Below are 23,234 nucleotides of genomic sequence, written 5' to 3' on the forward strand. Positions count from 1 at the left end.
AGGCTCAGGCTTAGGCTCTGGTGTAGAAGGCATCTTTGCAACAACAAGAATTAGTATATATCAAGAATTTAAGCGTGTGTACGGCTTCACGAATTTGACACGTAGCTTGATAAGGAAGGCGGTGCTTGGTGGTAGACACACCGCTTGAAGGATTCAAATCCCTGCACCTCCCCACCGTACTAACAAAATCACCAGGGTCAACCGGAGTACATACAGTTGGACTTGGATGACAGCATGGCATTAAGTTAGAAATTACAGTAGTAGTATCGCTGCTCACCGAAACTGTGAGTGGTGCGAAGTCAAGGTTGAGGAGAATCAAACACCACCACCTCGGGTCTGACTGACGCTGTTGATCATTGGCAAAACTCGTCGGAGACGAAAGCGACTGAAGGACAGACGGACAGGACTTGGAGTGGTACCGAGCGTTAGGACGGAGTCGATGAGACTTACACACTAGTTTCCCATCCACCCTGAGATTAAACTGTGACAATTTGATCAGTTTGATCAATTTGATCTAAACAGGTGGGCGGCCGCTACGGCAGGGTACTGGACCAAAACAGTAAGGCACAATTTGGTCCTGCGTGACAAGAATAGACTAGACTACACTACTACACTAAGCCGGACAACCGTGAGACCCTGAAACCGAAAAAATGATCGTTGTATCATTCATCACTAGCAGCATCATCGAGCCCGGCAAAATTACGGGCATTCCACAACGCTTTGGGTATCAGACCAGTTCCGGATTCAGGCAATCCTACCTTTCCTGTTGCGGAGGTGATGGAGATTTTCGGGGTTACACTCTTCCTCTCTTATATCATTCTGAGCTCTTTTCAAACTTCTCAAGGCTTTGTTTTATCTTCGATCATCCTTTAATTGAATAGGTTACTGTCAGGTAAGCATAAACAAGGGGGGGAGAGAGAGGCGGGGGTAGTCCGAGATAATAATCCATTCGAGGTACTCCGTACAGTCCCAAAACCTTCGAAAAGATAGCAGAAAAATAAAAGGGAAAAAATGTTTGACTAGCTCGGAGCTCTTGTTGCAGTGGTGGCTGGATGATAAGGCAACTCATTGGCCCCTGAAGACAGGCTGAGGGAGCGGCGCCAGAGCCGAGAAATGTGGCCATTTGCCCTCAGTGACTGGCTATCGACTGTGACCCTGGGGCGGGATGACCCTATGGAATTACTGCTTTGGGTGCAGCTATGCGGGGACTGTGACCAGTTCATACCCTATTATATCAGTTATTATCAGTTAGATCCAGTTAGACCCAGTTAGATTTAATTGGCGTCTCCACTTCGACCATGGCCAAGAATACCTCCCAAGGGCCAGGGAGCAACCGGAAAGCCAGGCACCTCTTGAGGCCAACCCATGATCCGGGGCCCACACGCCTTGTTTCACGGGCAAGACACCTTAACAGTCTAGTCTAGCACTACTTAGTGGTCTAGCAAGTACGAAGTAGGGACTAGTTGATTCTCCTAAGGGAGGAGTCAGTCCCTAAAACTAAGTAATTCCTACCTAAATACGGAAGAGTGAAAGAGTCTCACGCTCTCTCAAGGACACCCGCCCTGAAGGGGAAATTCACCACCCCATTCATTCATCCATCCATCCACCATCCATCACCACGGACCCTGCCTCCGCTTATATCGTCACACCCTGAATTTACCCCATTACTACTACTAACTAGTTACATCTAATAATCTAATAACACCGGCGATTTGTCTGCTCTCCTCATTCTTTTTCCTCTGTCCTCTGTCACCTTCCCTCCACCTTTCACAAACCCTCCCCCTCTCAAAAACAACCAACCTTCCCTGCGACGGACCACACCCCGTCCGTCTCCCTCATCATCTCCTCACCTCCTTCCTCGGGTTAACGCAGGCCCTGACGCCAGGGTCTGTTTGTTGCTTTTGAACGGCCGATCAAAGCTGACTCAGTCCTCTCCTTCACCTGCACCCATTGATCCGTCACGAGTCGCTTGACCAATCCTCGACTGACCAAATCTCTCATTCCTTTTCCTCAGCGCTGGCAAAAGAGAGTACCCTACGGTCGGCTTTAATTCTAGACTGGATTGCCAACCCAGCAGGACTTGGTAGCAGCAGGAGACCATAGAGGATTTACGAGGGATTTTAGTCTCGCGATTCGCGATCGGAAAACACCGAACTCCATTGTTGGTGGGATCACCCTTCCTGGCTACTTCGACCCATCGCGCGCAGTTTTGGCATGCTTTAGGGGCGTTCACCTCGGAACCATCGCGTGCCTCATTATCTGTCAGCATCGTCACTTCTGATTGTCGACTTGGTCACGAGCATGCTTGTCGCCCTTTCCGCGTCTGTTCGAATTATCTGCTTGGTCTTGTGACGTAGTTAGGCCACCTCTTTCTACGAGGACGTTGTCCGACCGTCGACGAGATCAAATGGCAGTCTTTGATGGAATCGGGTCTTTGCTACGACCCTGTCTCGCCATTTGGATGGTACTGGCGACCATCATCACCCCTGGAGCTTCTCAGTTCTGTTCATTCTGGAGTGGTAATTGTGTTGATGCGCTGGCACAAACCGCCGTCTCTTTCCAATTCCCTCCGCTTTTCACCGACAACCTCAACCTTTACTATGGATTTGATGCCAATGCGCGCGGAAAAGGTCAACAGCCCATGACCAAGGTCAGTTACTGGCTCAGCTATGGAGGCAACATCGACAATTCCATCATTATGGGCAACCACACCACCGAAATTGGCTTGCGGGTGGGAAATCTAACCGGCACACCTTCGGGGTCCAATAATGGGTGCGACGGCGTCTGGGGCCCGCAATGCTCCACCGACCTGAAGGCATTATTGACCGAGGCCCTCTACGGCCTCACGAGCAGTGGGGAATACTATACATTTCCACTGCAGACCGTCCTGAGCCAAATGCTTTTGAAGAGACCCCACCTCCCGAGTTGTTTCCCGCAGCTGTTCGACGTTGGTGGCATCCCTACCATGGGTATGTAATGCTGCTGCTCTGTCTGTTTGTATATCATCAACTAATCCCACGTGCAGCGTTCGTCCAAGAGACCGGTCCCGACCAGACTGCAACGTTCCAGACCGCCGGGTCGAGCAACAACCCGTGGAGGACATGGTTCCTCGACAACATGACGGCCCATGAGCAAGCTGCGCAGGTCGCAGTTGCCATTATTAGTCGTGCGCCTGCGTACGATGGTCTACTACCACAACAGAGTGGTGATGTGCAAGTGGAACTTGTTTGCACTCAGGCCCCCTCTTCCGGGAGCTCCTCATCACCAAGTAGCGGCTCTTGAGACCTCTGCATGTGGTTACTTGGTTCCTCTTCTAAGGTTTTGATGCCTGGAAACACTAAGGCATACAAACATCATCACGGCCTCTGTGCCCTATCTTTTATGACCGCGGCGCACGGTCATCCATTGCGCACAGTGTCCGCTCGCTCCGCCGAGCTGCATTGTCATGGCAGTGTCGCGGCAGCTTACACCTGTTCACTCGACAAGCTTGAACCTTGCGACCTGGACATTCTATGAAAGGGGCACTAGGCAATATCGGGTGCCTACAACATGTCGACAAGCAGTGGTGTCGGATTGATATTTTGAGGACTACCCCTCGAATAGCAGGGAAAGGCTGTCTGTCTGGGGCTGACGATAAGCCAGATTCATCGGCCAGCCTCTGCTGCGACCTTGATCATCACCAAATGTGCTTGTGCTGAGTATGTGGTGAATAGAGCGGCATGCTTGTAGGACGCTCCATTACTGAGACTGCGTTTCTGCGTTTGACCGGATCTCTGCCAGTTAGTCCAGGGAGTAGCCTCGTATCGGCTTGCATCTTTAGCTGGGTTCTTGTCAAACCGCAGTAGCGGGCGCTATTCATTCGAAGCGCGAACTTTGAGCGACACACATAATATACATCAACACGATTCATTAATATGTTAGATAACTGAAATCAGAATCGCACCCCTATAATCCCCAAAGCTCCCAACACCAAGATCCATATCCTGTACATATGTCATATGTAATCACCCGCCTTGAATCACCTTCACCTCCTGCCCCCCTCCCTAGCCACAATCTCATAGCCAACCTAACCACAAACCCCCCAAGCACCGCTGAACTCTACAAAGTAGGCCACCCCATCTCAATCCCCTGCAACTCCCCCGGCCCGCGAAAATCCTCCAGGATATCCGCCTGCTCACTGAGCATCACCCGATCCGTCTGACAGCCGACCTGCGCCAAACCCCGCCAGCGCTCCAAATCCTCCGGGTTCCGCTTATCCCCCTTGGCCTCCTCATTGCGCTCCCAATGGCCCTTGGAGAACGCGATCAGCGTCGTGATCTTTCGGTTGGAAATATCGAACACCAGCGAGCAGATGGTGCCCGTCTCCTCGAGCCAGTTGCACTGCCACAGCTCCCCCGGCCGGATGCACTGGTACGTCGCGGTCTGGAAGTTCCGGCGGCCCGCCATGGGCCCCCCGTGGATGGCGTAGACGATTCGGTCCTCGTTGTAGAACCACATCTCGTAGCGCCATTTCTCCGGGTTGCCCGCGGCGTCCTGCGCCGCGTAGTCGTAGATGAGGTGGCGGTCGCGCAGGTCGGTTGTGAAGTGCGTGGTTGTGGTGGGGGTGGCTGGGAGGGCGGGCATTTTTTTTGTTGGTTGAGGTTGCGTGGTTGGTACTAGGTAGGTTTGGTTTGGGTATAGTATGTGTCGAGGTTGCTGGTGTGTGGTTTGGTGTATGGGTTGGGTGCGCGTGGATTGATGAGGGAGGAGACTGAGCAGGGATCTTTGGGTCTATATATATCTACGATTTTTACCTTGGTGTTTTCGAGATTGGATGATTCTGGCATTGTAGAACTGGAGTGCCGTGGAATCTTCGGACTCTCTATCGGGTCTTGTACATATGTCACGCTCTCGTGTGCTCGGCTTTTCGTCTCGGGATGAGCGTGTCGGATGAGGCGGGATGGGGTGGGATGATGTCATTTCCTGGGTTTATGGTCTGTAGGGCTGGCTGGATGGGTGTTATGGGGCCTTCTTAAAGGGGCGGTGGTATACCTATTACCTACGGTGTACCGTACCGTTGACGACGTTGTAGTGGGGATTGGATGGGATGGGATGGGTTTACTCGGTTGGGGTGAGCGGCAGTTTCGGCCGGGTTATGCCTAGGCTGGAGGGTTTGCCTAGGTTCGGTGGTGGTGGGTATGGTTTTAGGATGTGTTCGTGAGGTGCTGTGGATGGTGCTGGTAGTTGATGATTGCTGTTTAGGTGCAGTTTTCTATGTCTATGTGTACTACTACTATTCTTGGTTGGGTTGGGTGATTTGTGCTCTATGTGGCTGGAGATCTGGTAGAGTTGGGGTTCGGCCGAACCGTTGCATGATTTGCAGTCTTTCGCTAATGCATCCAACTGTACGGCACATATGTAGCATGAATGGGTTCTAATTGTTGCTGGTAATGGAGAAGGACGCCTCAATTCCTGGCCCTCTGCTTCATAATCGCTGAAGCTTTGAAGCTACTACGTACGTAGTGCGCACCCACGTGGTGTTGTTGCAGGCAGAGAGCCAAGATGGTCCAGGCGCTGCCGCTCGGCGCCTTATGCGGGGCGAATTGCTCGCTAAACTTCTACCGTCAACGCCGTCGATCTTGCCAAGCAAGTAGTCTCATGAGCCAAATTGGCTTTCCCTCTATGGTAAAGTTGTTCCTGCAGATTTGCTGGCCCTCCATGGTCTGTGTGTGGCTCGAGGATGGTCAGCTGCAAAAGCGAATCTTGGTTTCTTTTCGCCTATTGTTGGAGTTGTCAGCGCTTAAGGGTCTCAGACCGCACAATGGCGATGGCTGGATTGCAGCGGGATGCTGTTGGGTTTTACTACAGTAGTAGGTCGGGTTGCTAGATCATCTATTTTCCAGGGGCAATGCATGCTATATATATGTATGAGGCTCGAGGTTATGCTGATTGCAGCTGCGATCATGGCATATTTGTGGATATATTCGTGTGTGCATCGCTACAGCACTGGAAATCGGCAGCGACTGATCTCGTCCTACGCTCTGACCCGCTTTGCTTGACGATCATCAGTCATTCCGATACTCGATGAACGAGATTGGATTTCGATAGAGACAAGATAGATGTTCGAAAATTATACAGCCTCTATCAATGCTCTTAAACTAGCACTGGGTATATTTCTGTATGACTACTAGGGGTTGGTGGAACCAGTCCACAGACCGGAGCGATCGATCAGAGCACTCGGCGGCGCTTGCAGTCATCGAAGGATTCCAGATCGGGCTGGACCTCGTCGAATCTGCGACTGTGGACACGCGATAATACCACTGGCGCTTACTGCCGTAAACCGCTCGGAGAAACAGTCTGTGTCTTTCCAGAGAGCCTAAGTATGGGGCTTCTGGTATAGTTTGGGACCAACGAGTCATTGACCAGACAAGGCGATCAATGCTCCAATACTGCCTGCGTCACTCATGGGACTAGAACTCACCTAGCTCAAAAGTCAACGTACCAGTCCATAGCTAAAGCATTACTGCAACATTTAAAGTTTGCAGTTCCACTGGGGAGGGAAGACCCCAAGCTCATGAGAGAGGGATCGGGATCGAATCATAAGCGAAGCTGGACCGACGTAGCTGAACGCCGTCATGTGTGACGGCATCAACGTTTCATATCGGATGAGGGCGGAAAATATGATGGGCTTGACAACGGTTGATTGCATGAGAGCTGCCGGTCGACTTGCTGTGGTGTGTCGAATGGTAAGTGAGCCCTGACCATCTGTGACCATTGGAAAATGCAGGGAGAGCTAATTATACTGCTGCAGAAGCGCCCGACTGCGGACAAGACTTTTGGGTATTATACATAAGAGATTTCAAGACATTGAGTCGAGAGACTTTTTTCCATTTGCACATAAGAGTATAGAATTTTTCTCCTTCGCTCCCCCCACTATCGATACTACTTCACACCTAGCGACGTTGGATACTTCCTCGGGAGTGGTTGAATAAGCGATTTGAACCGAAGTGTGTGGTGGTGATTTCATCTCATGATCTTCTCCCCCCCTCCCCGCTACCTGCATGACGTAGCAAACACAGCATAATCGTCATCGTCGCCCGTCCGAACATTCCGCACTTAAGCAACTATCCCCTCCCACCATCTGAAGATCCACCCTCAGCTTTATTAGACGGATCAGAAGTCCGCTGAAACACGATCGATATCTTCTCGAAGCTCAAGTCACTGTTGCCCGGGGCATCCTTATCGCTGTCTCACCCATTCCAGGACGGACTAGCCTATCAGATCAACCGGAGGATCTATACAACCCGTTTTTATACCTTCACAGCTTTAGAACTTACCCATTCAAAATGGTCGGAAAGGCTATCCCGCTCGGCCTCAGGCTCTGGGAGGTATGTGGCACACTCCATAGATGGCACCTTCGTCAATACCACCAGCATTTCGTGCAGAAGCACTGCAGCAGCGAAAGACTAACAGCGAGATGCTGGAATATAGTTCCTTTGGACTCTCCTCGTCATGGCCCTGATTGGTAACATGATCGCCGAAGCATTTGCAGGCAACCCTGCCACCGTCAACTATGCCATGTTCGTTTCGGCATTCTCGATGTTCACCCTCTTCTACACTATCCCCGCAACGCTTAACCCCGACTGGGCCATCCACCCTATCTTCCTGATCGCTATCGATACTCTCAATGCGATCTTCTTCTTGACAGCTGGTATTGCTCTGGCCGCCAAGCTGGAATGCCACAGCTGCAGCAACGACGTATGTAACCCCGAAGTGGAGTCGCAAGACCTACATATAGGCCACTCCCAGGCGACAACAGGAACCCTTGCAACATATGCTGACTCTACTATGACACAGAGCTACACTCTCAACAATGAGATCACCAATGGTTCGAACAACCGCGGAAAGCGCTGCCGTGAGGCTCAGGCTTCCACCGCATTCCTCTGGTTCGCCTGGGTCGGCTATACCGTCTCCTTGGTCTTCTCGATCATGGGCTCGCGCTCCGCTGGTGTCAACCTCCGTGGACGCACTGGCCCCGCCCGTGGTGCTCGCCCCAGCATGGCGCAGGTCTAAGCGTGCGTCAAATATGTCCGTCGAGCCTGAACGGAGTCAACACACTGCTCCACCAGTGTTTCTCTCCCCAGGCGGCGGGAAAGCTCTGGACATACAAGACCACGGGTTATGATGCAAAGGGACAATTAAAAGCTAAAATGAAACGGTGAAAGAGAAATGACTTATGACTCTCAAAAGACGAAAACGTATGGGACGCAGTATGGGCCATGACGCCACACTCAAGGATGACAGTCAGAGTACTTAATCTGATGTCTCTCTGATGGCCGGGTGTTGGCTGATGAGATTCGAATATTCGACCGTTTGAAATCGTAATTATACTGGGATTTATTTTTGGATTCTGTTAATGGTTGGGGCTTGGGAATGATACGGGGCTATAATCGCTAGGCTGGATTGGGTGGAGTTGACAAATCTTTATCTTCTTTTGATGTCTATCTGTTTTACTATGTGACCGATAGTATGTAATACTTGGATCTAATATTGTGTGATTTTTATCTTGTTGTAATTGATACCTGATTTTACAGGACAGTTTGGTAGATGCTCTAGCTTCTGTATATATATGTAAGCAAAGAGGGTATAGTAGATTAATACTCTAGCATGTCTAAAAAGTCCTATGGTGGTTAGCAGATTCTGTATACGCTATAATCGTAATCTAGGTAATTCTATTATCCGCCAGCGCTATCGTACTGTGATGGGGGATTGGCTGTGTAGTAAGACGAGATGGGTGGTCAAATAATCTACATTTGCTATAGCTAGCAGCTTTCTTTACCACTAGTGACCTTATGAATCTTTTATATGTAGCATGATAATAATTATCACTGTCAAAAGTAAGTGGCTATATTACTTCATCCCTGATCATTTAAGTGTTATCTTAGATTCCTACAACGTAGTGACAGAGACCAATTTTTACAGTGTTATTTATCGAGATTGTATTGATTATTAGTAGGTAGTCATGATGACGATACAGCTTCTGGGGAGCCTTAAGTGTCTAGGGTATAGGCTTCCTACTTGCTTCATAAACACAATTTAACCAATCAGCCTAAGACAATACACAGTTGTGTTATTACTCCGTATATCATGCTATCAGCTGAGATCCTGTCTTCCACCAACTGATTCCCAATGGTGAAAGAGTCTCGATCGGGGAGGGAGCTGGCTCGGGTCGATTGATGCATGCATCGTGGACCAAGTCAGCCATCGCTCAATAGGGTCTCAATAGCAAATCACCCTGTCATTTGATGTATTGTCTTCTATCTATTCGAGAGTGTCTACTGTGAATACCTCGAGCAGTCACAACAATGAGGGCAAGCAAGCAACGGCGGGGCACCGGTGCGGCCCGTGCAAGAATTTCTCCAGAGGCGGCGGAATCTCCCTCTACCTTCCACCTCCTCGTGGCCTTTCTTACCCCGATCTCAGCTCCTCTCTTCTTCCCCCCCCATACCTCCTCCCAACCTCAACTTCTCAATCTAACGAACAATGGCAATCCAGTGAGATTGAACCAAGTCGTTTCTCTTCGGAAAGGCCGCTAACCATGTTCCCCCCAGCTACCTGATCCTCCTGTCGCGGCAAGGCAAAGTGGTTCGTGGCCCACCCAACTTTTGACCTGGCTGGAATCGCGGACTAATCGAAACAAATTTCCCACTCCCCAGCGCCTTGCCAAATGGTTCACAACTCTCTCCCCCAAGGAGAAGGCCAAGATCATCAAGGATGTGACCCAGCTGGTTCTGTCGCGTCGCACCCGCATGTGCAATTTCCTCGAATACAAAGGTTTGTCGTCATCGCATCCAAGCTCCCCCTCCTTTTTTTCCCAGCCACACCACCCCGCAGCTCCGAATTCTGACTTGGGGACTTCGTCTCTCTCTTTCTCCTCTCAACAGACACCAAAGTCGTCTACCGTCGCTATGCCTCCCTTTTCTTCATCGCCGGCTGCGCATCCACCGATAACGAGTTGATCACCCTCGAGGTCGTGCACCGCTACGTCGAGCAGATGGACAAGTACTACGGCAATGTCTGTGAACTGGACATCATCTTCAACTTCCAGAAAGCATACTTCATCCTGGACGAGCTGCTGCTAGCAGGCGAGATGCAGGAGAGTAGCAAGAAGAATGTTCTCCGGTGTATCAGCCAACAGGACAGCTTGGAAGACATGGAGGTACGTTGATGCTTGTGTTCTGGTTTTCATCCCTGTCCCCTTTCCCATCGGGCGGGGAATTGAGAAGGAGATGTAGAGCTGGAAGGTATCATAACCTTTCAGTTTCATCTCATGAAACCTGCTCTGCAGTCATGATCGTCTTCAATCCGTTCCCCGATCCCGGTGCTCCTTTTCGCTAAGCCATGCCACAATTCGGGTTGCCCATCGCCGTGGCATCCTCTCTTCCTATTCATACCCCCTTGCAAAATCCCACACTCGCCCTCTTGTTTCCGCTACATTGGTCTCTTACTCCAGGTCGCCATCTCTTATGCATGCTAATACCCCCCCTCAGGTCGAGGAAGATGTGGTTACGAAGATCATGTAGCAGCTTCTCAGGCAGTCAAGCGTTTCCGTGTTTCTCTTGTTTGGGATAATCATGATTTTCTGGGCCCTGGGGGCCAGCTCTGTTGGCGTTGGACGTACTATAGGCGTTGTGTTCTACTGTTGCGACCTGTTTCCGTGTCTTTTTTTCCATTTTCTCCGACTAATTTAATACCACCCAATTGACACTTCTGTGCTCGTCTTTCAGGAATCCAAGGAAGTGCTCGGCCACCTTTCCCAAGAAGGGTTGATCTGAAAGACAGGCAAGTCGAGCAAGTCTGGTTTGGCCAGTTTGGGGCAATCCGTGGTTCAGCCGCAAGACCCGTGAGGAAAGTGCGTGATATCACTGGCCGCACTGCCTCCTCCACGTGACCGGGGCCTTCCCCCTCCGGGGAACAACGCGACACCCCGGCCAGGCGATCCCCCCCCCCAAGTGCCGTATCATTGCGACACCTCTCATCCCCCATTCCTCCATCTCTTTCGTTATTTCATCTTTTCTCCACGGCTATGCCAATTTGGCCTACAAGTTCTGCCTATTAATCGCCAGATTTTCCACTTCACACCCTGCCAGCGTAGCTTGGGTACCACCTGCCAGCTCACTGCCCTTATCGCTGCTTGCGTGACATCTCAGGAGACAAAGAGCCAACCAACAAACGCATCGTGATTCCGAATAGTTGAGGAATTCACCTTATTTATACTGTCGCAATCGGTGCTCTTCAGTCACATTGATAATCTATTCTCTCTTTTTCTATCCCATCGCCTTTTATCGTGATATTTACGTCATCCGCTCACCGCATATCTGGCCCCAGATGAAGGTACGACAGTGGTGCCTGCCGTGCCATGCAACACGCTCGCTACGGAATGTTGGTCGCTAACCAATCTCTCTGTCTGAATAGTTCCTTCCTTTGCCCGAACTTGAGGACGTGACGAGCTCGCTGAATTTCGACACCGCCGACTGTCATATCGTTGGTGGCTGTGACCTATATACCACCAAGGCCGCCCGAGCGGATCGGAAATTGTACAGGAATATTGAGCAATCTTTGGAGTCCCAATATGAATCCGTGCTTCGCCTGTCGGCTTCGTTGTCGCCGCCGAATGCATCCGACGCGGCCGCGTCGCTCAATCTGTCCCGCTCCAGTCCCTTTGGCCCCCTGAGCGATCACTCCAGCCGTCGAACCTTTGCATACTTGATCGCAACATTAAATGCCAGCCATCCCGATTACGACTTCTCACATGTATTGCGCCCGTCTGATTTCCACCGCGAGCGCAATCTCAAGAGGGTCATGAACACGATCGACTCCACATTGTTCAACTTGCGACCGCGCGAAGCCATTGACCTGACACCCCCATCGCCTGTGACCGTCTCTGGATCATACAACGCGGGTGCATCTGCTACATGGGGACCGAAAATGTGGGGAGTCATTAATGAGCATATGTCGCTGAAAGAGTGCTCATTGTATTCTTACTCGCCGGAGGAGGATCCGTCGGACGCCGATGACGGAGCGATCTGGAGTCTCCACTATTTCTTCTTCAACCGGCTTCGCAAGCGGGTCTGCTATCTTTATCTCCGAGCTATCCCGATCCTGAGTCATACTCCCAGTGAGGGAGTGGCTACGCCTACGACGAAGCGCACATATGATGACGGATACTTGACCCCCGAACTCAGCTCTAGCAAGCGGGCTCGCTATTGGCTGGGCGAAGGCGTCGAGCTCGACAGTGAAAGTGACGAGGAGGATCTTTCGAAGTCGCATCATGCTGGAGACGAGTACGATCCATATGTGCTCAGTGACGAGGAGTTCCGATCCCGGTCCGGTAGTAAAGGGACCGTTCGGGCGATGAGCGAGGAAATCGCCGACTCGATGGAAGTCTGATTGTGCTTTGCTGTTTTTGACCGCACTTCCGCAGCCTTTTGCGCTGCTTCTGATTCTTCAACCTTGAACATGTTCGGCTTGCCACTCGATTCTCTTCCACTGTGTTCGGCCAATCGCGTTTTGTGTGTTTCGGCGTTTGTTTTGTTACTGCATTCAACCTGCATTTACATAGGCTAGGGGCGTTATAACTGGCGAAGGAACGGATCTGGTCCCTAATATCTTGCGAACGGCCGTTATGATGATGACAACGATCAGGCACTGCGTGGCCCGGCGCGGCGCGAAGGGCAGGCTCCACGCCGGCATTCCTATGGTCTTAATGTTCAGTTCGTGTATCTAATATAAATTGACTTGCGTTGACGGGAGAGTTTCTGTCTGGTTGTATTCTGTGGTGTGAGTATGAGTTACGAACAGGGATCAAATCGGTCTTCACCAAGAACTTGTAACTAACTTATAGTTAGTACAGTCGATGCTTAGACTGTAGAATGAACGGCAGCCCGACCCCAAGTGGTCCGTGCGCGGGCAAGCTGTCCGTTCCGAACAACATTCATCATGTCCACTATCATTCTCGTCCTCCCCTCCCTTCGATACCTACACCCACACTCCTCTCCAGACCCATCCTGTGCTCCATCATGGCTGACGACGAGGAGCGCATCAAAGCTGAAAAGCTGGCGGCCGCCAAGAAAAGGGTATGTTATGTGCTCCTTGCGAAATCATCAACGATGGCCGTTCTCCGCGGAGGATGTGGTCCCCGTCCAACCGCGCCCGCAGTTCATGTCTAGACCAACCCCCCTAACGATCGGTCTACTACAATTTGACTTTGTGGATACCATTAATATGTGCTGATTCTTTTGGGTCGGGAATAGGTCGCGCAGCTACAGAAGCAGAAGAAAAAAGCCAACAAGAAAGCTGCGGGCAGCTCCGATTCTTCGAAAGCCGCGGCGCCCGAGACCCCTGCCGCCGCCGCCGCCGCTGCTGAACCCTCGCCGGCTGATGATGCTGTACCGACGCCGGTGATAGCATCGGATACCCCAGTGATGGTGGTAGAGGGAGCAGAAGCGCAGTCTGTTGGTGATACCGCCGGCGCCGCCGTCGACGCTGCTGCTACACCTGTTGAGATTGGGGGAGTACCTCAACCTGGAGTAGAAGTAGAAGCAGTAGCTGCGGAGACGTTACCCGCGACCGAGGAATCAGAACAGCCTACCACTACGACTGAAGAACCGAAGGAACCCATACCAGAGGAGCAGGATGAGACAAAAGAGGCAGCAGCAGAACACGAAGATGGAGGCGTAGCACCGCAACCCGAAGAACAACCGCCCGCCGCCGCAGAATCCCCCCAAGCATCCCCCACCGCCACCGAACCCATGCCCGACGCGCCCATTACGATGTCGCCGGATAGTGAAGAAGCGCCGGCCTCTGTGCCCGGCACGACCCGACTCGACGCCCCGCCGACTCGTCCCGCCGGCCACGGACGCCAGCCTTCTTTGTCGATTCAGTCGAAGATGCGGTCGTCGTCCTTCCGGAAGGGGTCGGTGTCGCAGGGTTCGCTGTCGCCGTCGCCGTCCGCGCCTGTTGGAGGAGGCGGGGGCATGCTCAAGTCGCCTTCGTTGCCGCCTTTGAGTGCGGATGGCGAGGCGGTGCAGGAGGTGTACCGGAAGCAGTCGGCGCGGATTGAGGAGCTGGAGCGAGAGAATAAACGGTTGGAGAAGGAGCGGGAGGAGGCGACGTGCCGTTGGAAGAAGTCGGAGGATCAGCTGGAGGATCTGCGGGAGGCGAGTGTGGATGCTGAGGAGTTGAAGGAGAAGTTGGGGAGGGCGGAGGAGAAGGTCGCGGAGATTGAGGAGTTGGTAAGTTACTTTTCTTTTTTTTTCCCTTCTCTGGCTCATGGTAGTCGGACTCAGAGTTGAGTCGATTGAGGCTAATTACGTGGGGTTTTGTGTCTACTTAGAAAGCGGAGATTGCTTCGCTACAGAGACAGAACTCGCACCTGCAAACGCGAACGCACCGCAACAACGCCAGTGTGTCCGCCCCGGGACAGTCCGAGTCGCCGCCGGCGGATCTGGTGAAACAACTCGAGTCGAAGGCCGCAACGATCGAGGCGATGGAGCTGGAGATCTCGAACCTGCGCGCGCAGCTTTCGTCGCAGACGACCTCGAGCAGCGCGCATGAGGCCCAGATCGCGGCGCTGGAGGAGAAGCTCGCGACCGGTGAGACCGCGCTGGAGAGGTCTCAGCGCGAGCTGGCGGATACTAAGGCGGCCTTGACTCGTGCCTCGGAGAAGGCGGTCAAAGAGGGCGTCGACAAGACTTCCAGCGAGACTCTGATCAAGAGCCTTCAACGGGAGGTAGAAGAGCTGAAGCAGGAGAAGGCCGACGCGGAGAAGAAGATCGAGACCCTGGAGAAGAAGCTCGAAGCCATGGGCAACCTGCACCGCGAATCCGAATCCCGTCATCAAGCACGACTGCGCGAGAGCGAGAAGGTGGAGAAGGAGGCCGCGGTCCTGCGCAAGCGACTCGCGACCGTGGAGAACGAGAACCTCCGCCTGAAGGAGGAGCAGGAGACCCTTCGCAAGCGCGAGGCCGGCGGGGCCGATGACGATGCTCTCGACGAACTCGAGGACGAGGAACGCTCTCGACTGCAGCGGCGGATCCGTGACCTGGAAGGTGAGGTCTTCGATCTTCGCCGCGGTGTATGGCAGGAGAAGCGCGAGGAGCTCGCCGGCGGAGCCGATTATCACCCCTCCTTCAGCGGGGACCCCGACTCGGCAACTGCTGCGGCGGCGAATACCTTTGACGACGTCGACTTGATCGGCGGCTCATCTGCCGATCACGCTCGCCGCCGCAGCATGGCCCAGAGCAAATCCCACGGGCAGCACTCATCCTTCTCGACTGTGCTTAGCAGTGGGATCGCCGCGTTCACGGGCGGGAACACTTTCTACGGGAACCGAGGCCGCGCCTCGTCGAACCAGCAGCCGGCTGGCACACGGGGTAGCTTGGAGCTTCTGTCGGAAGAGAACCTCGATGATGAATTCGACGAGGCGGAGTTTGCGCGTGCGCAGGCAGAAGAGGAAGCTCGCAAGCGGGTGGAATGGGTGCGCGAGATTAAGAGGAAGCTCAGGGACTGGCATGGTTGGCGGTTGGATTTGGTGGACAGTCGGGCTGGTGCTGAGGGCGCCGGCGTCGGGATGGGAGAGATTTTCGAGATTTAAAGAGGTCTACGTGCAGATACATGCAGACTATCGATTATACCATTGTGTTACTTTTGTTGATGGCTTACCACATTGCCAGTAAGAGTTAAGAGTGGGAGGGTAGCTATTAGAGCGAGCTGGAAGTAGTGAGTGTACGAGTACTCCGTACGGAGTACTTTGTAGATATTTGGGAGTAACCCTTTCCAGTAAGGTGATTTAATGCGTGTTATCGATAAGCGCGGCGGTGGTGCTCCACGCAGGATTGCGGAGTTGCACCGCGCAATTCGGCCTACTTGGCCTTTCTTCCATCATCTTTCCCCATTTCATTGTTTCGTCCCTCCTTTCCCCCCCTCTCTTCCCGACTTTTCATAACAGCCATCTGCCTTGGAGAGCGAAGGGCTTGGTTCCACTGTCGCTCTCGTTTTGCTCTTGGTGTCTGCTGAATTAATGCCTTGACCGGGTACCCTTCGCCCTTGTTTGTCCATTGACGGGAGTGTGCGTGTGTCTCCGACACGGCAACTTTTCGTGATGAATGGGTTCGGCGATCACGGCCTCAATGAGGATGCTTTCAGCGAGAAGTCTCAGCTGCAGGGCGGCTTGAAGACGTTCGATGCTTTTCGTGAGTTGTCACTGTCTGATTCAGCTTGTCCCCATAAACCAGATACCCGTGGAGCTAGCTAGCCAGCCAGCCATCCAGCGACCCCATGCGCAACCCCCCATCTCCAAATCACCCATCCACATCCACACACAAACACAACCACTAACTCAAACCCCCCTCCCGCCTCACAGCCAAAACCAAAACCTCATACACGGCCCCCTCGCGCCGCGGCGGCCAATGGACGGTCCTGATCCTCCTCATCTGCACGGTGTTTTCCGTGTCGGAGTTCCGAACCTGGCTCCGGGGCACGGAAACCCACCAATTCAGCGTGGAGAAGGGGGTGTCGCACGACCTGCAGCTGAACCTGGATGTCGTCGTGCGCATGCCCTGCGACACGCTGCACGTCAACATCCAAGACGCCTCGGGCGACCGCATCCTGGCCGGGGAGCTGCTGCAGCGCGAGCGCACCAGCTGGCAGCTGTGGACGGACAAGCGCAACCGCGCGTCCGCGCACGAGTACCAGACGCTGAGCCAGGAGGAGCCCGACCGGCTGGCGGCGCAGGAGGCGGACGCGCACGTCCACCACGTGCTGGGCGAGGTGCGCCGCAATCCCCGGAGAAAGTTCCCCAAGGGCCCGCGCCTGCGGAAGGGGGACAGCGTCGACTCGTGTCGGATCTTCGGCAGTCTGGAGGGGAATAAAGTGCAGGGGGATTTCCACATCACGGCGCGCGGCCACGGGTATCATGATGCGCAGGGGGCGCATTTGGATCATAATGGTGCGTGTTTCCCCCCCCCCCCCTTTTTTTTTTCTCACCCCCAGAAGAAACAACCCGCAATGGGGGTCCAGAACTGATAAGAAGCAGTCTTCAATTTCACCCACATGATCACCGAACTCTCCTTCGGCCCGCACTACCCCACGCTCCTCAACCCGCTCGACAAGACCATCGCCGCCACCGAGCACCACTACTACAAGTACCAGTACTTCCTCTCCGTCGTCCCCACCATCTACTCCAAGGGCACCGCCGCCCTCCAGGAGATCTACACCGACCCGCAGCACGCCCGCACCAACAGAAACCTGGTCATCACCAACCAGTACGCCGCCACCAGCTCCGCCGACGTGCTGCCCGAAAGCCCCTACTTCATCCCGGGAATCTTCTTCAAGTACAACATCGAGCCCATCCTGCTGTTGGTCAGCGAGGAGCGCTCCAGCTTCCTGGCCCTGCTCATGCGCCTCGTCAACACCGTCTCCGGCGTCATGGTCACCGGCGGCTGGCTGTATCAGATGGCCGGCTGGGCGGGCCAGTTGCTCCGCCGGCGGCGGCGGGAGAAGTCCGAGGGGATGCTGAATGGGAGGCATTTTGCCGAGGATTGAATCTGGTTTCCTGATCGTACTGTGTCGAAGGAGCGTTTGGTTTTATATGCTAGCCAGGAACCTGGAATGATATTCAGGATACATATTGACACTTGGTTTAAAAAGATATCTTGCCGCTAGTCTTCGAATGATCTGTCATATTCGTCATCCTTTATCTTTGTCAGAGGGTCGCGATTCGTTGGTCCGATCGGAATGACTTCTGCATTGACTCCGAGACAGAATGTAGCTCGAGGTCCAGTGCTGCTCTTGAAAATGCACACTATACATGACAGCCAGACCCAAACAGCAGCATAGGTATACAAACTACATACATGTAAACGAAGATCACATGCTCGAAGTAGTATACAGAAGCACCAGTCACAAGGTGGTCGTATAATAGTACTGTAGTAGCAATTGTCTAAGTCATATCATCTCACTCCAGTCACACCTTCCGATCACTGCAGGAAGCACTCCGTAAAAAGCAAGACAAAACCACGGGTGTACAATTCCGGGTATCGATCCTCGAGATTCTCTTCGAGATAAAGATAAATAAATATACAGGTTGGGGAAGGGGCGTTTAGCTGTCCAATAAAAGTCTTCATCCCACCCAACAAACACCCAAGGGTCATCACAGACAATAAAAAAAGAGTGACATATGGAAAGTGTAGGAGAAGAAAAAAATGCCGACATATGCATGCAAAGATTTTGACAACAAGAAAGAATAAGAGGGGCCCTCAAGGTCATGACGAATACCACACAAACGAGAAACAAACATGCTTGAAAGAGAACTTTGCAACAAATCTGAAAGGTCATGGTCGAAAAGCATGCACATGCTCGATTAAGGGTATAAGGTAAAAAAACTCTTGGTCTGTTCGCTTCCTCTTCTCTTGGGCGGGCCTCGAACAAAGTTTCAAAATCTCAATCATGACGAACGGGGACACGCAGAACCTCTTATGTGTCGGAGCCCGTTTATGCAACCTTGGTAATCAAACAATTATTATTACAGATATGCAAAGAAGCGAGGCAGAAAGGAGAAGGAAAAAGATCTAGATGAAATTGCCTGCATCACTTGGTCCTCTATGAACTGAGTTAGTCGCCATTCTGAGAGATGTTTGGTGTTTCACAATGAAAGATCCACTTACCAGGCTGGTCACAGCCGCCGCTGTTGCGAGATCAGGCTTACCACTGATACTTCTAGCCGCAACACGGGGTAAAGCGGACCCAGGAGTGCCTGTGCTAATACTCGTGTTCCGTTTGGCGGGCGTCGACGGTGGAATTCCGCTCACAGTCGAGTGACGCTTGCCAGCGGGCTTGATCGGGGAGGTGCCCGAGGCGTCTCGAGTGCGGGCGAGAGTGCCGCCTTTCAGGCCGGCCACAGGTGGCTCTGGAAGAGGACGCCCTAGGGACGGGTTGGAAGAGATCACCCGCTTGGCTGGAGAATTGTTCGTCAAAGTATATTGCCTCGGACGCGAAGCCAGCTTGATACCAGTGATGAACTCGTGACGAAGCGCGTCTTGAGGACTCATCCGACGAGCGGGATCCCACCGAAGGCAGCGGGCTATAAAGTCAAGGAAGGCTTCATCGTCACACTTCAGGACCTGCCGGAGCTCCTTGGAGCTGGGACGACGCCTTCGGCCCTTCGAAGAAACCGTAAGCCTCGGTTTGCCCAACGAGTCAAAGAACAGCTTCTTGCGAGTACTCTTCTCGATCAAATGCTTCTCCGGAGGTCCGAACACCTCCATTATGCAGGCAAGCTGTTCCTGCTCATTTTCGCCTGGGAAGATAGGGTAGCCAGTAAACAGCTCGGCAAGGATGCACCCTACACTCCACATGTCAATGGGCATACCGTATGACATGCCAAGAATGACTTCGGGAGAACGGTAGAATCGACTCTGGATATATGTATACACTTTCTCATTCTCGAAGCAACTGGAGCCGAAATCAATGACCCGAATGTCAGAGCTCAACGGGTGACACAGCAAGATGTTCTCCGGCTTCAGATCACAATGAATGACCTTCTTCGCCTGCAATAGCACCAAAGTGTTCAGCATTTGTTTAGTGAAGCGGCGGATGAGCTTGAGACTGAAGCCCTTGAAATCGTGAGCTTTGATGAATTCGTACAAATTCATTCCCAACAACTCGGTGGAGATGCAAAGATGGCCACGGAAATAAAAGCTTTGGGTGAAGTTGACCACGTTATGCCGACGCTGAGGGTCCCACTCCTTCAGTTTCTGAAGAAGGTTGACTTCGATCAAGGCTTGCTGGTGGAAACGTTTCTTATTGCGGATGATCTTGACTGCAACAAGACCTCCCGTTTTGTGGTCAATGCATCGCACTACCTGACCAAAGCTTCCTTTACCGAGAACATCGATCACTTCATAGCGGTATGCCAGATGATCCCCAATGACGATATTGTAGTCGCCGCGGTCGTCGTCGTAGCCAAAATTCGCTTGGACGGATAGATCACCAACGTGTTTCTTGGCATTTTGGGTGCCACAGAAATAGACATCTTTGAAGTCGATGATCTCTCCTCGCTCGAAGATATTCAAGTTTGCGATCCTTAGGGCCTGCGCTGGGCTCACACGCTCCTTGGGACTAGCTTTGCGACGCAGATCATCCAGATTCTTGGCGGCCGTCTCAAAGTCTTTGCGTTTACTGCCAAGTTTGCGCATCTCTTCGTCAGCAATACGAATATCGGGGTCAACGTTGGGATCGCTGGTAGGCGGGGGAGCTGGAGTAGAAGCCACGCTGGACTTAGCCGAACTGATGATTCTGTGAACCGGCGAAAAGATTGAGCTTGCAGTCCGATGCTGAGGAACGGGAGGGTCACTGTCAGTGGAGTCATTGGATGGGCTCGGTTCCAAGGCAAGACTCTGCTCACTGCTGAAGCTAGGCTTCCTCAGTGTCTGGCCAGAGGCTTTCGAGACAGATGCTTGCCGTCGGGACTTGAGATAGCTTGGTTTAAGCGTGGGGCTGGAAGTCTTGATACTAGTGAGGTTGTTCCAAGTCGAGGATGTGGGAATCTTCGGGGGTGGCATTGGGTCATGTTTGACGGGATCGCTGCTGGCTTCAACTCCTGTCTGAGTCTTAGAGCTGCTTCGCTTCCGGGTCATTGTGATCTTGTTGCGAAGGGATGAGCTCGATATACTGTTATTGTCCGGGTCGGAGGGCGTTGAGAGCTGACTGATCGTCTCCGCGTTCGATGAGAAAGCAGAAGACTGTGTTTGAGGTCGAGGACCTGTCATTTTGTACGACTGAATCGCTTTGGGCGAATAGTCGTCACTGTTTTTCTGATTCAAGTTCGTATGTTCACTGTTGCTTTTCGGAAGGCTATATGCAACATAAGGCGACACCGTCCTTGCATTAGTCGGCGTGTTGTCGAACCCTGCAAGAGCACTGGAGCCGCTCACAGTTCGCAAGGCTGAGGCAGTTGATGAAGTACTCAGCGCAAAATGTGAAGTGCTGCTTCTCGCTTGTGTAACTGCCAAAAGATCATCATCCTCGACTGTCGAGAAAAAGTTGGCCTTCGAGGCAGTCAGAGGAGTACTCGGTGTCTTGGATGCGATCTGAGCGGATGGCGTGTGAACTGTCAGATCATCTTCACGATCTCTCAATGCCTCGATCTTGGTTGTCATGGGTGTGCCAAGGGGAAGCAGATTCAAAGGTGGTAGTTTGAGAGGTTGAAGATTCCTTTTCCCAAGAAGCGCGGAGGTTCTAGGCTTGGCTTCAGGAGTCTTCATCGCGCGTCCTTCTCTTGTCTTGGGGGCGTCCTCCGTTGAAATGTTGTTATCCGGTTCTGACTCGAATTTAGGTTTGGAGCCTGTTTCCATGTTTAAGCTTGGCTTGCGCGGAGTAACATAATTTGGCGGCTCAAAATCACCCTTAGGGGATTCATAGGCTTTCGGGATCGCAGGAACAGGTGGGACCTCCTCATCAGGCGGGTTCGGTTCGGAGCGGGTCTTGGGAGTAGGTAATCGGGACGTTGACGAGCTGTGAGATAGGCGGTTTTGCAATGAGCCAGCTGAATTTCTTACGGAATTGTAGGTTGTGGTTGATGAGAGCGACAGGCCGGAACTGTACGACTTGCGATTCGGGTCAGGGGTGGTTCGGTTTGAGGACGGAGTAACGCTCTTTCGAGGTATATGCGACGGCGATTGCGCGGACGAGCGAGGTCGGACAGGCATGGGCTCTGTTTGGGTCGGAGGGGTAAAGGGCGTAGGGTGCGCCGAAGGAGCTGTTGACATACGTTTAGCCCGACGAGCATCGGTAGGGCTTATGGTACGGGCTCCAAGACCATGTACATGTGGCGGCATGACCGAGACTCTTTTGCAGGACGAGGCTGGAGTATTGGGAGCGGCTGCCGCGTTTTTAACTGGTGTTCGAACTGCATTAGTCGATGATGACCGAGAATATTCTGCTGGGCCAGACGCTGTCAAGTATTTCTCGTGGGGCTCTCGCAACGGTGGCTGAAGCGACTTTGCCTTGATACTCCGCGCTTTGCTGGAAAGCTTCGTACCTTCGGTTCGACCGAGATCGAATTGCTGCGTGCGGGGACGGAGATAGCTGGTCTGCTCTGTACGAGTGGTATCCGCGCTCGCTTTCCTCGCAGACAAGCTCTGTCGTCTCCCGGTCACGGTGGATGGCAATGAGACCGGGCCTATGGACTTCCTCGGGGCACGCGAAGCTGTACCATTCGGGCCCGCTTGTTGAGCAAGGCTTTGGCGACGATTACGACCTGTCGTAGTAGAAGTCGCTGATGGACGAGATGATACCGATTCGCTGGACGAATTAACCACGCTTTTCCGCCGGATAGAATTGCTCCTGGAGCGTGTACCCTCCCCATTGGTACTGCCATTCGTCCAAGCGGGCTCATACCCCGAACCAGTGTTTCCAGGCACGGGGAAGTACTTCAGCTGCGATTCTCCCACAATACTATTCTGCATGTCATCGAAGTTGACCGAGGAAAGGAACTCGGTACTTTGGGAGGGCATTTGATTGTAGTCTGGCTTCGCTAAATTTCCGACACTGGTAGATCGTAGGCTAATGCGGGAATTGTTGCTCTGCGTTGAGTCATTTGTGGAATCGATCGAGGAGTTTCCGGAGTGGAAGAACGAGCCGGGTGTATTGCTACATGTTGTTCAAATTAGTATCAACATGCGTGATCGGAAATCTTAAAGCTGGAGGCCAAAGGTTTCACAATTGAAGTTAAAATAGCGGGAATGTGGGGGGAGAGGCAACAGAGAGCTTGAGGCGATTATACCTTGTTCGTGAAGGATCCTGCGGTCGCGGGCCTTGCGGCGCTTTCTGATCGCGAATAGACAACCTCCTCCGGTTCATTACACTTGTTCGGGTTGCGGCAATGGATTTGGACGAGTGGGACGAAGCTTCGGAAAGGAAAGAGGTCGAAGAGTGCTTTTGCAACCGTCTGCGCGTGGGTCCTTCTGTTCAAGCGAGTGACAATGGGTTAGCCGTGGTCAACAGAGAACCACCTGCAAGCGATAACGACGATTCCGATCTTGGTCAAGCAATTTTACCTTCTGGACATGAGCCGTCATTTCTAGAAGGGCTCGAAGACCTCGATTGGACTTTGCGCAAGTGCCCCTTTCCTGGAGTGTCTTGAAAAGATGGATTTTCCGGCATCATCCTCGAACTGCGACCGGGAGAGCTCCGGA

At 52.7% G+C, this 23,234-nt stretch overlaps 9 protein-coding genes across 9 annotated transcripts; 6 read left to right on the forward strand and 3 right to left on the reverse strand.

Moving 5' to 3' along the window:
• Nucleotides 1–2,407: 2,407 nt before the first annotated feature.
• On the forward strand, nt 2,408–3,282 carry BO95DRAFT_468699 (uncharacterized protein; the record flags this gene model as incomplete). The annotated part of the gene is made up of 2 exons (XM_025589381.1): nt 2,408–2,969; nt 3,026–3,282. The coding sequence occupies 2 exons, from the start codon at nt 2,408–2,410 to the stop codon at nt 3,280–3,282; spliced, it is 819 nt and encodes a 272-aa protein (XP_025436997.1).
• Nucleotides 3,283–3,900: 618 nt separating this feature from the next.
• On the reverse strand, nt 3,901–4,840 carry BO95DRAFT_447818 (uncharacterized protein). The gene has a single exon (XM_025587710.1). The coding sequence runs from the start codon at nt 4,621–4,623 to the stop codon at nt 4,099–4,101; it is 525 nt and encodes a 174-aa protein (XP_025436998.1). The 5' UTR covers nt 4,624–4,840; the 3' UTR covers nt 3,901–4,098.
• A 2,220-nt stretch (nt 4,841–7,060) lies between these two features.
• Nucleotides 7,061–8,532, forward strand: BO95DRAFT_447819 (MARVEL domain-containing protein). The gene is made up of 3 exons (XM_025587711.1): nt 7,061–7,367; nt 7,471–7,737; nt 7,837–8,532. The coding sequence occupies exons 1-3, from the start codon at nt 7,326–7,328 to the stop codon at nt 8,050–8,052; spliced, it is 525 nt and encodes a 174-aa protein (XP_025436999.1). The 5' UTR covers nt 7,061–7,325; the 3' UTR covers nt 8,053–8,532.
• Nucleotides 8,533–9,477: 945 nt separating this feature from the next.
• On the forward strand, nt 9,478–10,739 carry BO95DRAFT_447823 (AP-1 complex subunit sigma). Its single transcript, XM_025587712.1, has 5 exons — nt 9,478–9,533; nt 9,591–9,624; nt 9,696–9,813; nt 9,924–10,198; nt 10,530–10,739. The coding sequence occupies exons 1-5, from the start codon at nt 9,523–9,525 to the stop codon at nt 10,560–10,562; spliced, it is 471 nt and encodes a 156-aa protein (XP_025437000.1). The 5' UTR covers nt 9,478–9,522; the 3' UTR covers nt 10,563–10,739.
• A 628-nt stretch (nt 10,740–11,367) lies between these two features.
• BO95DRAFT_436604 (RNA polymerase III-inhibiting protein MAF1) lies at nt 11,368–12,429 on the forward strand (the record flags this gene model as incomplete). The annotated part of the gene is made up of 2 exons (XM_025585245.1): nt 11,368–11,373; nt 11,455–12,429. The coding sequence occupies 2 exons, from the start codon at nt 11,368–11,370 to the stop codon at nt 12,427–12,429; spliced, it is 981 nt and encodes a 326-aa protein (XP_025437001.1).
• Nucleotides 12,430–13,016: 587 nt separating this feature from the next.
• Nucleotides 13,017–15,634, forward strand: BO95DRAFT_424619 (uncharacterized protein; the record flags this gene model as incomplete). Its single annotated transcript, XM_025584677.1, has 3 exons — nt 13,017–13,115; nt 13,293–14,273; nt 14,375–15,634. The coding sequence occupies exons 1-3, from the start codon at nt 13,059–13,061 to the stop codon at nt 15,632–15,634; spliced, it is 2,298 nt and encodes a 765-aa protein (XP_025437002.1). The 5' UTR covers nt 13,017–13,058.
• A 297-nt stretch (nt 15,635–15,931) lies between these two features.
• On the forward strand, nt 15,932–17,795 carry BO95DRAFT_447825 (COPII vesicle protein). The gene is made up of 3 exons (XM_025587713.1): nt 15,932–16,232; nt 16,403–16,987; nt 17,075–17,795. Exons 1-3 carry the CDS (start codon nt 16,142–16,144, stop codon nt 17,581–17,583), a joined length of 1,185 nt encoding a protein of 394 aa, XP_025437003.1. The 5' UTR covers nt 15,932–16,141; the 3' UTR covers nt 17,584–17,795.
• A 148-nt stretch (nt 17,796–17,943) lies between these two features.
• Nucleotides 17,944–18,501, reverse strand: BO95DRAFT_297904 (uncharacterized protein). The gene has a single exon (XM_025581762.1). The coding sequence runs from the start codon at nt 18,373–18,375 to the stop codon at nt 17,986–17,988; it is 390 nt and encodes a 129-aa protein (XP_025437004.1). The 5' UTR covers nt 18,376–18,501; the 3' UTR covers nt 17,944–17,985.
• Nucleotides 18,502–18,608: 107 nt separating this feature from the next.
• BO95DRAFT_457347 (putative protein kinase) lies at nt 18,609–23,202 on the reverse strand (the record flags this gene model as incomplete). The annotated part of the gene is made up of 5 exons (XM_025588469.1): nt 18,609–18,646; nt 18,701–18,798; nt 18,832–22,689; nt 22,823–22,946; nt 23,097–23,202. The coding sequence occupies 5 exons, from the start codon at nt 23,200–23,202 to the stop codon at nt 18,609–18,611; spliced, it is 4,224 nt and encodes a 1,407-aa protein (XP_025437005.1).
• Between the last annotated feature and the right edge of the window lie 32 nt (nt 23,203–23,234).

This window comes from Aspergillus brunneoviolaceus, assembly GCF_003184695.1.
Source record: "Aspergillus brunneoviolaceus CBS 621.78 unplaced genomic scaffold BO95scaffold_99, whole genome shotgun sequence".
NCBI classification, from domain to species: Eukaryota; Fungi; Ascomycota; class Eurotiomycetes; order Eurotiales; family Aspergillaceae; genus Aspergillus; species Aspergillus brunneoviolaceus.

Excerpts from the sequence above, each read along its gene's own strand:
- BO95DRAFT_447823 (XM_025587712.1), top strand. Across the intron at positions 9,625-9,695 it reads TGTCGCGGCAAGGCAAAGTG|CGCCTTGCCAAATGGTTCAC; the intron begins GTTCGTGGCCCA and ends CCCACTCCCCAG. Across the intron at positions 10,199-10,529 it reads ACAGCTTGGAAGACATGGAG|GTCGAGGAAGATGTGGTTAC; the intron begins GTACGTTGATGC and ends ACCCCCCCTCAG.
- BO95DRAFT_447818 (XM_025587710.1), bottom strand. The coding sequence starts at position 4,623 with ATGCCCGCCCTCCCAGCCACCCCCACCACAACCACGCACTTCACAACC.
- BO95DRAFT_447825 (XM_025587713.1), top strand. The coding sequence starts at position 16,142 with ATGAATGGGTTCGGCGATCACGGCCTCAATGAGGATGCTTTCAGCGAG. Across the intron at positions 16,233-16,402 it reads GAAGACGTTCGATGCTTTTC|CCAAAACCAAAACCTCATAC; the intron begins GTGAGTTGTCAC and ends CCCGCCTCACAG. Across the intron at positions 16,988-17,074 it reads GGCGCATTTGGATCATAATG|TCTTCAATTTCACCCACATG; the intron begins GTGCGTGTTTCC and ends GATAAGAAGCAG.
- BO95DRAFT_447819 (XM_025587711.1), top strand. The coding sequence starts at position 7,326 with ATGGTCGGAAAGGCTATCCCGCTCGGCCTCAGGCTCTGGGAG. Across the intron at positions 7,368-7,470 it reads TCGGCCTCAGGCTCTGGGAG|TTCCTTTGGACTCTCCTCGT; the intron begins GTATGTGGCACA and ends GCTGGAATATAG. Across the intron at positions 7,738-7,836 it reads GCCACAGCTGCAGCAACGAC|AGCTACACTCTCAACAATGA; the intron begins GTATGTAACCCC and ends ACTATGACACAG.
- BO95DRAFT_297904 (XM_025581762.1), bottom strand. The coding sequence starts at position 18,375 with ATGACCTTTCAGATTTGTTGCAAAGTTCTCTTTCAAGCATGTTTGTTT.